This window comes from Phallusia mammillata, chromosome 5 (genome assembly GCF_965637545.1).
Source record: "Phallusia mammillata chromosome 5, kaPhaMamm4.hap1.1, whole genome shotgun sequence".
Classification (NCBI taxonomy): domain Eukaryota; kingdom Metazoa; phylum Chordata; class Ascidiacea; order Phlebobranchia; family Ascidiidae; genus Phallusia; species Phallusia mammillata.
The window spans coordinates 6,851,876-6,865,496 of NC_137256.1; the positions used below are offsets into that span (position 1 = coordinate 6,851,876).

At 36.9% G+C, this 13,621-nt stretch overlaps 2 protein-coding genes and 1 long non-coding RNA gene across 5 annotated transcripts; 2 read left to right on the forward strand and 1 right to left on the reverse strand.

The window, feature by feature from the left end:
• The first annotated feature begins 56 nt into the window (after nt 1-56).
• Nucleotides 57-3,238, forward strand: LOC145228810 (uncharacterized). Its single transcript, XM_080093998.1, has 3 exons — nt 57-1,159; nt 1,575-1,769; nt 2,686-3,238. The coding sequence occupies exons 1-3, from the start codon at nt 1,108-1,110 to the stop codon at nt 2,910-2,912; spliced, it is 474 nt and encodes a 157-aa protein (XP_079950124.1). The 5' UTR covers nt 57-1,107; the 3' UTR covers nt 2,913-3,238.
• Nucleotides 3,239-3,622: 384 nt separating this feature from the next.
• On the reverse strand, nt 3,623-9,904 carry LOC145228807 (perilipin-2-like). Of its 3 annotated transcripts, none has more exons than XM_080093996.1 (11): nt 9,787-9,904; nt 9,267-9,386; nt 8,997-9,152; nt 8,522-8,678; nt 8,203-8,258; nt 7,616-7,714; nt 6,926-7,063; nt 6,665-6,781; nt 5,832-6,008; nt 4,972-5,062; nt 3,623-4,010 (listed from the first exon to the last, which is right to left on the reverse strand). In XM_080093996.1, the coding sequence occupies exons 2-11, from the start codon at nt 9,324-9,326 to the stop codon at nt 3,952-3,954; spliced, it is 1,110 nt and encodes a 369-aa protein (XP_079950122.1). In that variant the 5' UTR covers nt 9,327-9,386; nt 9,787-9,904; the 3' UTR covers nt 3,623-3,951. The 3 variants fall into 3 exon arrangements, with proteins under 3 accessions (XP_079950122.1, XP_079950120.1, XP_079950121.1); XM_080093994.1 differs by lacking the exon at nt 9,787-9,904 and adding an exon at nt 9,451-9,588; XM_080093995.1 differs by lacking the exons at nt 4,972-5,062; nt 9,787-9,904 and adding an exon at nt 9,451-9,587.
• Nucleotides 9,905-10,180: 276 nt separating this feature from the next.
• On the forward strand, nt 10,181-12,816 carry LOC145228811 (uncharacterized). The gene is made up of 3 exons (XR_013860304.1): nt 10,181-10,278; nt 10,345-10,452; nt 11,325-12,816. It is a non-coding gene; the product is annotated as an uncharacterized LOC145228811 (long non-coding RNA).
• The last annotated feature ends 805 nt before the right edge of the window (nt 12,817-13,621 follow it).

Consider the following 13,621-nt stretch of genomic DNA (forward strand, 5'->3'; position numbering starts at 1 on the left):
ATTTTGTGCCTGAGCAGGGAACAATTGCTATCTGATAAACAAACATATTCTTTTACTCAAACAATAAAACAGTGGTTTGGAAATCGTTTAAAAGAAACGGATCAAGATAACACGTTGCCTCCACACGATCCAAAATGAGCGACTTGTTTAAAACATTAAGCCATGCTGTACAACGTTTAACATGTCAAAATCATGTCAGTAAAAGACCAGTAGCGTTAACCTTCACGGCGTCTATTTACTCCAAACCCCACAAGAAATATCCGTGTTAATCACTCGATTATTGATGGATCCTTGTCCTGTCTGTTTTAACTTGTTGAACGCTGTCTGACACATAAGTCGAACATAATTTGTCAGTTGTATTGTTGACCAAGCCCGATACATATCGCTTTCACTCAGGGGTCGGCAACCCCTGGCGCGTGTGCCATGGTTGGCGCAATTGTGCTGCTACGATTTGTTTCACCCGGCGAAATAAACTCGACACAGCAGATTGCGATCCACAGTGTTAGGAGGTGCGCGATAAGAACTGCTAGATTTTCTGATCAAAATAAATGGAAAGTACTTGATGGACTGTGCGGCTTGGCCATTCGGAACGTAACAACACGTGCAAAGTTTTAACTTTGATGTGATTTGTTAAAACTTTTCAATTACCACTTAAACCGATCCATGTAAAAAGCGTTTTACCCAATTGTGTTGGTATGTACGTTTACGGATGAACAATCAAGCGTATCAAAAGCTTTTTCTGTTGTTTTGCCAAAAGCACTGACATCACAACGGCAAGAGCAACTCGGTTAATTACGTTTGCTTTAGTGATTTTAGTTCGGCGAAGAGCATCAGATCTTAGCTTCTGGGCAAACTGCGGGTTAAATCCACACAGTTAAATGCTCCTTGCCTACTTTCCCAGTGCAGCAATGACTTGCACAATCGCAAAGCCGAATTTTTGACTATTTGATACAGACTTCTTTGAAAAATAAGGTCCACCGCTTGCCAATTAAAGTAGATCAAGCTGTGTTTTTGCTGCAGTATGGGTATTGCAATACTTTTTAGTCAGAGTATTATAGTTTATTTTTTTGCTTTGTTTCAGGTTTATCTCTAGATTAAAGTGTAAAAATGCTCTTAAACACTATCGTTCTTACTTTAGTTCTATCCGTGTGTGTTCAAGGTGGGCTATTTTAATTACATGAGTTTTCGAAGGATTATTGTATGGCAGCGTTTGCAACACGTGTGAATCACCTTTCGCAGACTAATCGAACTAAATTTTATTGACTTTGCAATTTTTTGGGGCTTTGGCAGAATTTACAATCTGTAGGCCTGTAACATATTCGTAAAACTTGTGTGGCTTTACAATACATGTTGTAATCAGTGGTGGGATTCAAATTTTTTGTCAGCCGTTTCTATTATAAAAGTCATACCAGTAACCAGTAATGCTAACCGGTTCGCTGATCACAAAAAAATTCGTGAGACTGTTCTATAGAACCGGTGCAAACCGACTGATTCCCACCACTGGTTGTAATAACGTAGGACTCGATCTTTTAAAGGTTTCAAACGTCTTTGTAAAATACTACATATTTTCCTAGGTAATCAGACAACTGGGACGGAAACTTGCTCTTCAACTGGATTTTCGTTCTCCCACGGTCAAACGTTTGTTAGCGATAAAGGTGATGGGAGTTACTTATGTCGCTGTTATGGTAACGATTGCGTACGACTCCTTTGCACACGAAAAAACCTGCGCACTACGACCCAACGTGGAAGAAACGTAAATGGAGCACAAGGTATAAACCACGATTTTGTACTAAAAAACCTAGCCTAAAATTGTTACAATGCTTTTTACGGTTGTATGGTTCGCAAAATACGGTATATATAGTTTCATTAAAAAAATTGTAGGTTAGTTTAAATAGTAATGACAGGCTTATCTTAAACCAAATAGAATACTTCCTACTATCATTGGTCTATACACCATTGTATGTATGTTGCTTTTTTATACAGCTAAGCAGAAAATGTAAAAGCACCGAGCCAATAAATAATAAGCTGCAGAAATTGCACAAACTTTGGTTCCCGAGCAACTGCTTGGCCATTGTGAGGCAGTTGCCTCTGTGGTGTTTGCCCAGTTGCGGCATTGCACAGAATAGGTAAGGCATGGCTTTTAGGCCTCTTACTGACAACAAACTGGAGTGCCGTTGGATCAGTGGCGTAGGCAGACGAAAATTTTGGGAGGGGCCAAATAGTTTGCTGTCTAATACAACTATTTGCTAATGCTCGGCGTAATACATGCGTTTACCAAACACGTGACTTGCCAAACTGTGATTCGACGGGCCAGGAAACGCTTTATTGATTTGTTCAATATAAAAATATATAAATATAAAAAGCATGGATTTCAGCTTACACCTTGGTGACAACAGTCAATTTTGTTAATTTGTATATCCCTTTGATAGTTGAAAGACGAAACCACAATGATGAGGGACAAAACTACACTAAATTAAAGTTTTTCAATATACAACTTTAAAAATTTGGGAGGGGCCATGGCCCCTTTGGCCCCTCCCTGGCTACGCCACTGCGTTGGATGGCTACACTATCCAATATACGGCCAATCTCTCGTCACCAGCTGCACTGATGAGACCTTTTAGGTCAAAACGGTTGCACTGTCTACATCTTAAGCAGAAAATAAATTAAAAACATTGAATATTGTAGGTGGATCGTCAACTAATTCGTCGTCCAGCCAATCGTCTACCGGGGAGACAGCAGTTTTCCTTCCCAATTACTCTCAACACAACGAAATTGGATGTTTGGACCGTCGCACCAACACCCGTTATCCCATTCATGCAAACTTTGACAAGCGTGTCGGAGGCAGAATTTATCATTGTACATGTCAAGTCCGCATACCCCGTCCCGCTTTCAAATGTACTGTAACGTATTAATATTGAGTTTTATTAATTTGTGTTGATTTTATGGAATTCCACTAAGAATTGTTTGGCCGTTGCATGTTTACTAGCAACGAACCGTTTGAATTCGGACGGTTATTATGCTGGACGACCAACTGGACAATAGCTTCTGAGTATGTAAAGGCATTTCGGTAAACAATATTTGAAATAACTGACATTATGTTTAGAACCAAATATATATGTAGTCAGCTAGGCCGAGCGCATTCATTATTCTACTTCACTTTAACGTTCAGTCATTATTCTTGCATTGAACTGATATTCGTGAATCGCTCTGTGTGAAATAAACAACAAAAATAATCAAACTTCTGGAGCGTTAATATCAAATCCTGAACACGCAAGGTTGTAAAGCAATCTTACAGTGCTCGAAAGGTTGAAGCTCTAATCAAGCATACGGCGTGTCAAAAAGAAATATGTGATCAGATTTTTTTAGGTTTGACTCCATAAAGAAACAATAAGTAACAGTTATCGGCCATTGTTTTGCAATCTTTTAAACCTTGTGGCCGATTTAGATGTACTCAAAACACGCAAATAAACGGAATTTTTAGCATGGATTTGGAAACTAATCTTCCAGTTTTTTTTGCGATTACCAAAATGTAAATCTTTGGTTTTGACAAACGTTTGGTCGCTAATCAATATTTTAGCATTGAAAAGGGTTTTTTAAAAACATTTGTTAAATTCTGTCTTCCTTTTACTTCGAATACATGATTAGTTTATTGAAGCACGACAAAGTAGTAAGTACACTTCACACATGATTTCTTCCTTATTTCACCAAGCTTAAGAGAACTTACAAATACAACATTCAGAACAACGACGACATCCAGTAAAAGACAAATTAAAAACCTCAATAAACATAAAATATTTTGTCCATATATGCTACCAGGTGTTAGTAATTATTATTAGTCGAGTAGTTCTTTTTAACTGTGTTAAATAACATGTTTAGGGGATAAGGGTGTTAATTTATGTTATTCTTGTATCTATGTACACTGTACATTAGTCTTCTTCGTCTGTTTCACAATCAGCCTTGCCTCCGATCGCCAGACGGGCTTCGACTTCGCGGCTGCGGGGGCGCCCCACCTGCATAGAAATCATAGAAATCATAGAATCAACTTTTGCATCCATTTCGAACATTGTGCAAGGTATACAATAAACAACCCATCGAAGCTTTATTCGGATGGATAGGCCATATTGGAGTGCTTTCGGTCAAAATGATTTGGCAATCTGTAATAAAACTTAACTGCACTAATCCACAATAATCAAGCAAGATTATAAGGTGTAACAAACACGTATGCAACACTGGCTATTGTAGGATGTATATATTTATGTGTAACAATCCTGTAATGAAAACAGATTTAATCACAAATCTATACCATTTTTTGTTATGTATAATTGGACATATACGATATACATAACAGTGATGTTACAATTTTAGAAATTGGAAGCAGTTTGGCTGTTACAAATGCTACAAACACATTGTACACTGTAGAAACAATAATTGTTTTTTTCAAACAAAGAGTTTCTTTTTTTCAAAAAAGAGTGTGTTGATGTAGCAATAGCATAGTCACAATATCTCAATGTTAATTGCCACATGGCGAATCATAATGTTAATTGCCACAGTACAAGATGCAAAGCATAGCATGCAACTTCTAATTAGACCAACCTGTATACAAAATGGTTTTACATGAATAATTTATTCTGAACAGATCTAGTTTTTAAAAAATTCTTAGTATTACAGAAATGATTGTAGTAATCTACATTTAGTTAGAAGTATGTGTTTTTTGTCGGTGTGTGTTTAGAAGTAACTATTTTCTTGAACAAAATTCAAACTTCAAGCTAAAGTAATGCAAAATTCACACTCAAAATTGCTACATATGTTAGAAGGTTAATCAACAATGCCACACACACACACCGACAAAACAGTTTAGTCAACAAACAAAGAATCTATGCAAGCTCTAAATATCGAAGCCATGCAACTGCCACAGCACCAAACATGCAAGAAACAAAATGAAGGACTAAGGACCACAACACTCCAACACACCATTATCATGGTCACGCGGTGGTCCATATAACTGTGCTTCTATTTCCTCCATCACAAGACCACCCAAAGGGTCCACATCACAATCAGGAGCCTAAGTGTTAAACACCACCAAACAGCTTAAAACCTCACTATAAATTCAATCCAGGCTTGTTTTAATTGTTTGTTAGTCAGTTGACAAGAAGTGCACAGCACAAAAAAATAGTAATTTGTTGGTACAGACTGCCACATTGTCTTAGATTGCTTGGATTTGTTGAAAAATGGCTTAAAGATGCACTACTTTTCCTTGGAAGTACAATTGCAGTAGCGACATTAAAACTACCTTTAAAAATCAACAATTCTTATCAAAAAATTCCAAATCACTTTATTTTTTATACATGTTATCAATAGTGGTGAACTTTTACCAAATTATGATATTAACTGCAGTATTTGGTACAACATAAAACAGCAATGTGGAGAGATATAATGCCAAGTTGGCTGCAGGTTTTTGGCTGAGTGACCATTGTGAGTTTGATCCACTGTAGTTTATGCCTAGTTGTGACCCCTGCAGGAAGTGGTATGGCTTGACATTTCCACCTATAAATTTAAACAAACTGAAGTGCCATATACTGGCCTATTTGGCCAATGTCTTGCTACCAACTGCACTGATGAGACCCCATAGGTTGAAATATGGTGCACTGCTTGCTGGTAAAAGCCTATTGATTACCCAGTGTGGATTAGAGCAAAAACCATAATGGACAGTGCATTTTGACTGTCAATTTATTGTTTGGTTACCAATTTTCGCTAAGTAAATTTTGCAGTTCAGATTAAGCAACAAGCTACATGCACAGCAACAGTCAGCAGCATGTCTTTCCAGTTCTTACCAGCCATTTCATTGGGGGATGATCAACAAGTTTTTCAAGTATTTGAAGCAAAGCATCTTCAACCAGCTTCATCTTAGGTCTTGCTGCTTCAACAACTGACACAGAAAGTTGACTGACACTGGTTTTGTTTGCAAACATTGTGTAGAGCTCCTCAGTTGCTTCCTTAGCATTACGTGCCTACATTTAAAAGAATTTAGCAAAAAAGACAAAGTAGGGAACAGTAAAAAATGTTTAGGGGCTTTAAAAATGTATTTGTTTTGCAAAAAAGTGGGTCTATGTCTTAGTGGCTAAGCACTTATCCTGTTCATTAATTAGCTACATACAGTTTTATTAGCTTTTTTTCAATTTTTGCACTTAGTTGTTTGCCTCTAGAGCAGTGGTTCTCAATCTTTTACGGATCGCGTACCACCTGACAACTGTTTCTATTGCTGCATACCACCTAAAGCCTGTTTGAATAGATAAACCAAGAAATAGGGCCATTTTCTTAACCTGGTTAGCATATTTAGCAATTTCAAAGAATGTCCAAAACACGAGTTTCAAGTTGCAATTTTATATCGGACTTAAATTAGGTATTAGGCCTAAATTCGGTATTAGGTATATCACAGAAACCATACCTGCGTACCACCTGAAAAGTTCTGACGTACCACAGTTTGAGAACCACTGCTCTAGAGTAATGAGTAGTTTTGTTGAATTTCTTGTCAGCAAAGTTTAAGCGAATTTGACTAAATACAAAGCACCTAAAGGGCAATGCTTGGTGCCGAGTACCATTCAATTAAAGTAGACTCAGCTTTGGGATGAAAGGAAGACTGGATTTGAAATGAAACACACCATACCTTCTCTAACAGATGTTGAAGTTGGGGGATATCGGCTACATAGCTAACAGCTGTTGCACAGGTCGCGTTTAGTTGCTTGGTAAGGTTTTGGGCATGAGTTAGAATAGTTCCGTCCATCTGTTAACCAACACAAACATATGTACACTTTTTCAAATATAAACAAAAACAGTTTGATTTTGTTGCATAATTATACTGGACAAAAGTTAGTTGCATAATCATATTGTTATATTGGACCATACACGGTCATGGTGGTCATCTTACGTCATTTAACATGTTGGTTGTGGTTTTCCAATTTGACCTTGCAGTCTCCAGGCCTTTGTGTACAGTATCATTTGCCAAGCTTGCAGAGTTCTGAAGAGTGGCAGATGTTGCTGAAATACCATTGTGGGCATATTGAATCTAAAAAATCCACCAAATGTTTTACAAGACTGTCTTAACTCATGACAACTGGCCAACTGTACGAAAATTCTTAAACATATTCCGTACACAAATATCTTGTAGTGTTTATCAGCCTAATTGAAATGACTTTTGTACTCTGACATCTGGGTTGAAATGAGTCTAGTGATGTATTTTTATTGCAGGCTTCAATAAAGTTCAATCACTTAAAGGAATTTAAACAACAGCCAGTTAATCATTAATAATGAAAATAAGACATGTAAAAGTTCAAATATGGGCAAAGTCCTGTACAAGTTACACTATGCAAACAGATGTTACAACACATGGACCTTGTACCCAACTATGTCCATTCAAGCTTTTTTCAAACATGTGGATAACACACAAAAGATTGCACAATTTGTGTCCTAAAATATTCTCAATTGTGCTTATTTCTCCTCAATCAATTCAGATTTATCTTTTACAACATTATTACTTTGTGCAAGACTATTATCATAAAAAGAGGTGATAATTAAACTCAATGATTATGACTGGAAATTTGTTGTTTGTGATTCTTACCAGATCAACAGTGAAGTTGAGCTTGCTTAAAGCCTCCTGGCTTCTCACATGAATTCCATGCCAACGTTTCATCGCATGCTTGTATGATCGGCGACGGACCTAAAATAGGATTTAAAAAATGAGAACTGAGGTTCATAATTTTTAGTGGTTGTTTTACCAAAACTCTAATGTTTTGTTTGGACAAGCATTTATCCTGTTGAGCATTCTTCATGATATTATGATGCCACATAATCTAATAACACAGCAATCATTTTTAACATCAATATCTTTGCTTCATTAAAACAGGAAATACATAGTCACCTTCAAGTTTGTAGAGCTCTTCTGGCAAATGTAATTTTATTCTGACGTTTCGACGTCCTATACAGGTCGTCTTCATCAGGGTAAATAACACTGAATGCGACTAGTATAGTGCACGATAAACAAAGGAAAAAAGTTTATCGTGTACTGTATTAGGCGCATTCAGTGTTATTTACCCTGATGAAGACGACCTATATAGGACGTCGAAACGTCGGAATAAAATTACATTTGCCAGAAGAGCTCTACAAACTTGATATTATGCCTGGCACCAATAGCTTATACATAGTCACCTTGTTTGAGATGTCTCTAATACGGTCACCAGCCTTCTTGCTTCCATTTAGCTCCCCTGAATAGCAAAACAAAATGTAGTTATTATATCAAACCTTAATTCTGCAGCCATTTGAATGACAATTTTAATGAACTTTAGGTGTTTTGAACAGTCAACAGGATTGGCAGTGTAACAGTACAAATGTTGCACAGTCAACAATTTTTTAGTTTTACTTAATTTTTTGTGCATATTAAATGTTAGACTTAACTAGCACACTGCACATTTTGATTAGATGGGATGAAAGTGCAAAGCAACTTGACTAACAGTTTTGCAAAACTGACCTTCCTCACAAGTTGTACTTGAGTCATCACTGTCATAAGCATGATCTTCTTCATCACTCGGGAGATAGTAGTCAACATACCTCTCAGTTGCACTCAGTGCATTGTCCACTGGGCTTGTCAAGATGCTGCCAGCAGTGGATTTGGTTTCTTTCAAAATCTATGTAAAAAAAGATTTTATGTAATCTCTCTGAAGACCAAAACCATTAAAATGCTAAAATGTGAGATGAGACAGAGGGTTGTTGGTTTTAGCTGTAATAAAATTTAGCTGTAAAAAAAATGCTTTTGGTAAAGATGATTTGGAATTGGGTCAGGACTATTGAATATAAACAAGGGGTGGAGGACGGAGGTACCCTAATCCCTAGTAACCAAACAAATAAACTACTTGATTATGACAGCATTTAATGCCACAATTATTCACAGAGCACTAAAAACTCCTATAAAACCACCCAATTGATGATTTACAAATTTATTTTACCTCATCTGGTTGTTTAAGGATAATGGGTACTTTATCCTCAAGCGTGTCCAGACCTCGATTTGCGTAATCATTAAAACTTGGCCCAAATTTGTCCACCACAGGCTTAGATGTCACCAAGGCAATGTTCGCTGCTGTAGAAGTCAATGTTTCAGCAGCCTACAAACGAAGAGACAAATATGTAAAAGACCAAACAAAAGTTACAGCTCATTTTTGGCTGGTTCAGTTTATGCCAAGTATGTATCTGTGAGAAACACATGTTCAATTTCTTACCTCCAAGTAAGGCGTTACTGTTGGGTAAGCTTCCTTCATACTGTTGTAGTATGATTGCATAAAACTCCACGTCGAATTGACTATGGGAAGCTTCACCACACGGTGTAATGCATTTTCATTCTAGCAGAAAAAATTAAATATTAATTATATGTTACAGAGTAACAAAACTTGAAAAATAGCATACCGGTGGTAAAAGACATTCATCAAAACCAACAACTCTCTGCTTCGCACTGATTTCGGTCATCTTTTCAGTTTAAGAGTAGTATTTGTAAACTATTATCAACTGTAATTTTTCTGCATACACACACACACACACAAAAAAAAAACAATTTTAAGACACCAATATTTGGACTTTAAACAACAAAGCCATTAGACTATCAGGTAACTGAACGTTAATTTTATCAGAAGATCGACTATCAACTAACTGTGCCTCTTTTCTAATCCCTATCCAATGTCCAATTCATGCGAGAAGCAACATATATACTATGCGACAAAGTGATGCAATAGTTGTCAGACAAACCTAAAGTCACGAGAACGAGACGTTTTGAAAGACACGTACGCCAGCAGTTCAGATTCAGCAATCACAATCACACCCAAGAGATCTTTGGACTTTGACCAGCATCGATGTTTGTGCATCGATCAGCTGTGTGTTACGTGATAATGACGTCATACAGTGTGGAGCTTTCATATAATATATTTACACAGAAGCCAATCTGTATTTGTTTTAGACAAAACGAATAGAACATATGTGAACATATTATCAAAGTAATTTTTGTTTCCAGATTGAAAATTTATAAAAATATACATCAATAAATACTTACAATTCGTATTTTTAACGTCCTATTATCCATCTTGTTCAAAAGCTCATCTGATTTCAAATATTTTAGCGCGAACATTGCCTTTTTTAGTTTAGTGATTGATTTTGTAAGCCTTTTTTTCAGCTGACTTTTTCGGTACAAAGAAAGTGGTGGGCGTTTCGCAGGAGAAGCTCCAGTCTACAAGTGCTTTAACGGTAGACAAACACAAACATTCCGAAGTTTGCTCAAGGAAAACATGTTTAATCAAATTATATTTTCAGGTTGTGATTGTGAACTTTAACTGAATTTTATGGTTTCATACACGTTTGAGCCCCAAGGTAACTGACTCAACATTACCACTGAAAATAAACCTTGATGGAAAGTGATCAGTAAGTATTTTACTATTTTCCAGTCTAATTACTAGTTCTGAACAGACTTTTGTGTTGAGTGGTTTCCAGCACGCGATAGGGTAGGTTACGTTTGTAATGAGTAGGACTTTAAACCGTGCCGGTAGTACCGTCGGGTTATGCTTTTGGCTAATGCAGTGGTTCTTAAACTTTTTATCATGACCCTACGATATTCTTCAGGTTTTATCAGGTTCGAACCGGTTTGCGGTATTTAAACCGGTTCAAATTTTTATTCTTTTTAATTTAATTCTACTCATCATCTACCTGGCCTTATCAAACTCCAAAAGAATTTTGACTATGCATTATTATTTTTGACGTGCGTATTGTTTAATGCGCTGTTTTGAAACAAAATTACAAAACATAATACAGACAGCATTTTTTGCTGGTTCGGTTCCGGGTTTAACGCCAAACAAAATATGGGGTTCAACTCCGGTTCGGGTTTTTAGAAAATCGTAATTAGCGGTTCGGGTTCGGTTCGGGTTTAATGAAATTAACCGCTCAAACCGGTTCGCTGGTTCGGGTTCAGTTCCGGTTCGACCCCCTGAAACGTAGTGACAACAGGTACTGTTTGTCATTTTGTTAAATTCTGACAATACAAGCAACTTGTTTCAGGATTGCTTCAATTCCGGCATTTTTTTGTTTTTATCAAAATGAAGCATTGTATTTTTAGCAACTGATGTACACAAACATTATAAAGATGAAGTAAAAAGTTTTTGCTGTCAACAAAATTTCGTTGTTTTCCTGCTGACGAACAACGCGCACAATGCTCTTTGTTACCTCAAAAAAAGAAAACAAAACTTTAGTGCAACCTTACAGTGTTTTGATATTTAGCAAACAAAAATTGTCATTTTTAGCGACCATAGAACGTTAAAGTTTGATGAAAACGACTTCGAGAAGACCTTCGTCGAACCCCTAATTCAGCGTTGCCGAACCCCTGGGATTCGATCGAACACCGGTTAAGATCCACTGGACTGATGCCGGCAAAAACTTTAAATTACAAGATGTCGCCCAAGATTCGAAACGCGACCAAACATGCCCTAGCTTCTTGTGAGATCGCGTAAAAAAGGCTGTGAAAAGGCCCCTATGTAAAGGAAATATTACGGTGATGGGCAAGCCTAAACAACAAAATAACAAAATTTGTTCAAAAAATATTAAACTTGCTTGCGGTATGCAAAACACGCAATACAGAAAGCGCTCTTGCCTCAACACGTCATTTTGTTAGGTGATGGGCAACGGACTCTGCCCATTACCTATTCTAGTGGCTGAATGCATGGATTTGTGCTGTTGCTTGGTTTGCAGTTACAATCAAAGAAGTATACGCTACGCACAAATGTGTTTCAAAGTTTGTTTATTCACAAAAGAACACATACAATCTAATTGACCAGCTGATGGAACATGGCTTGACTGTCTGCTGACCTGAGTGGTTATTATCTAACTTTTTTGTCCAAGTAGCGTTTAACTTCTTATTGTTTCTGAGATCTACCCAACATGTTTTAGAACAATGACACGCTTCCAAACACAACAAACTTTATAAAAGCGCGAACTTGACTATTAAAGTCAAACAATTGTTAAACTCAAAACAACTTAATATCTGTTTTTATCAACATTAGCCTAGAGCAGGGGTGTCCAAACTGCGGCCCGCGGGCCAAATGCGGCCCCCGACGGCATTTTAAGTGGCCCGCGGCTGTTTTTTTTTTACAATTGTGTTGCGTATGGCCCGCCATAGTTTGGAACTTTGGATTAAGTTTTTGGGTTTTGGCGACGCTACATCACGCAAAAGCTTTCCATGGAACTTCATTTACCGGTAAAAAGGAAGGTGCTGACTCAACAAAATCACAAAATTTCCTTAAATCCTGTAAATTTGTGTCTAAATTCTGAAAAAACGTTGGCCCGCGGGCGTCTTTACGTGGTAAAATTTGGCCCCCGTTAAAAAAAGTTTGGACACCCCTGGCCTAGAGATTCAGTTATCTTCTTGTGATAACTACTGACTTATAGCAAGACTTACAAAAGCGAACAGAGGCGTTGCATGTAAAATATATATTGAACACGACACGATTGATCAGTAAAAAAAAAGTTGCTGTGTCAAACTTATAAACATACAAATACGTATAAAATAAGAACATCAACTAAAACACAAGAAATTAAAACCAGGCGTTTGTTAACACTTAGTATTTTATCTACAAAGTTTTGTGAAACACTAATTGCAAGTACGACTTGTTAAGCTACATCGAAGTTTCGTTGTGCCTTTATCAATACCAGGATATAACTAGAAAGGTGGCTTTCTAATATACTTCCATTTTATATATTCTATATCCTATTTACCAATTTACTATACACATCATTTGATCTACATATATGATTGTTTTTGCAAGCAAAAACGAATGGGTCCCCACACTCATGTTTGTGCGGATTTAGGGTAAACAAATGTACCGGTTATTTTTAGATTCTTAGGGAAAAACTTTCAAAGGGCATTAACCCAACTTTAAAATTTTTGTCTGTATTCTTTTTGCATCATTATTGTCATATAATTACAAAAAAAAACAGTAAATAAGAACAGGAAAAATACTTTCAATTTAATCTCATGCTTTGACCTTGATATTGTCGTTCAAGGTCAGTTTTTGAACACAATTTTCAAAACTAAAAATGTGCGTGATAACTTAAAAAAACGATATGGCATAGCTGCGCAAAAACAGCTGATTTCTAATCACCGAAACGACTGTCTCGTGAAACGCCTGTCCGGACGTCAAGCTGAGCCCTCCCGCTCTGCATACACCCGCCTTAATTGTAAACCAGTAAATTACTCCCTTGAGATTTGAGGCTTCTGTCTGACTGACAGTGTACACATATTATGGACTGTAAAAGTAACTATTTGGCCGATTAAGGCAAAGTTTTAAATACTAAACGAATAACCTAATGCAAACAATTGTTTAATATTTTATCACATTAGAGCTTGCATTTCTGGCCTAAAACTAAAACTTATTATTTGGGGGTTTAAGGGGTGCAAATTGGTGAATCCAATAAAGAGTCACAAAATTCTTTAACCTATTGCACCAACCAAAGCACGAAACTCTCAGATTATGTACTTTAGTCAGTACAGCCGTTTAAAAAAAAATTCGTTTTGGGGGCCTGTGGGTGAACCGCTGGGTCGTTT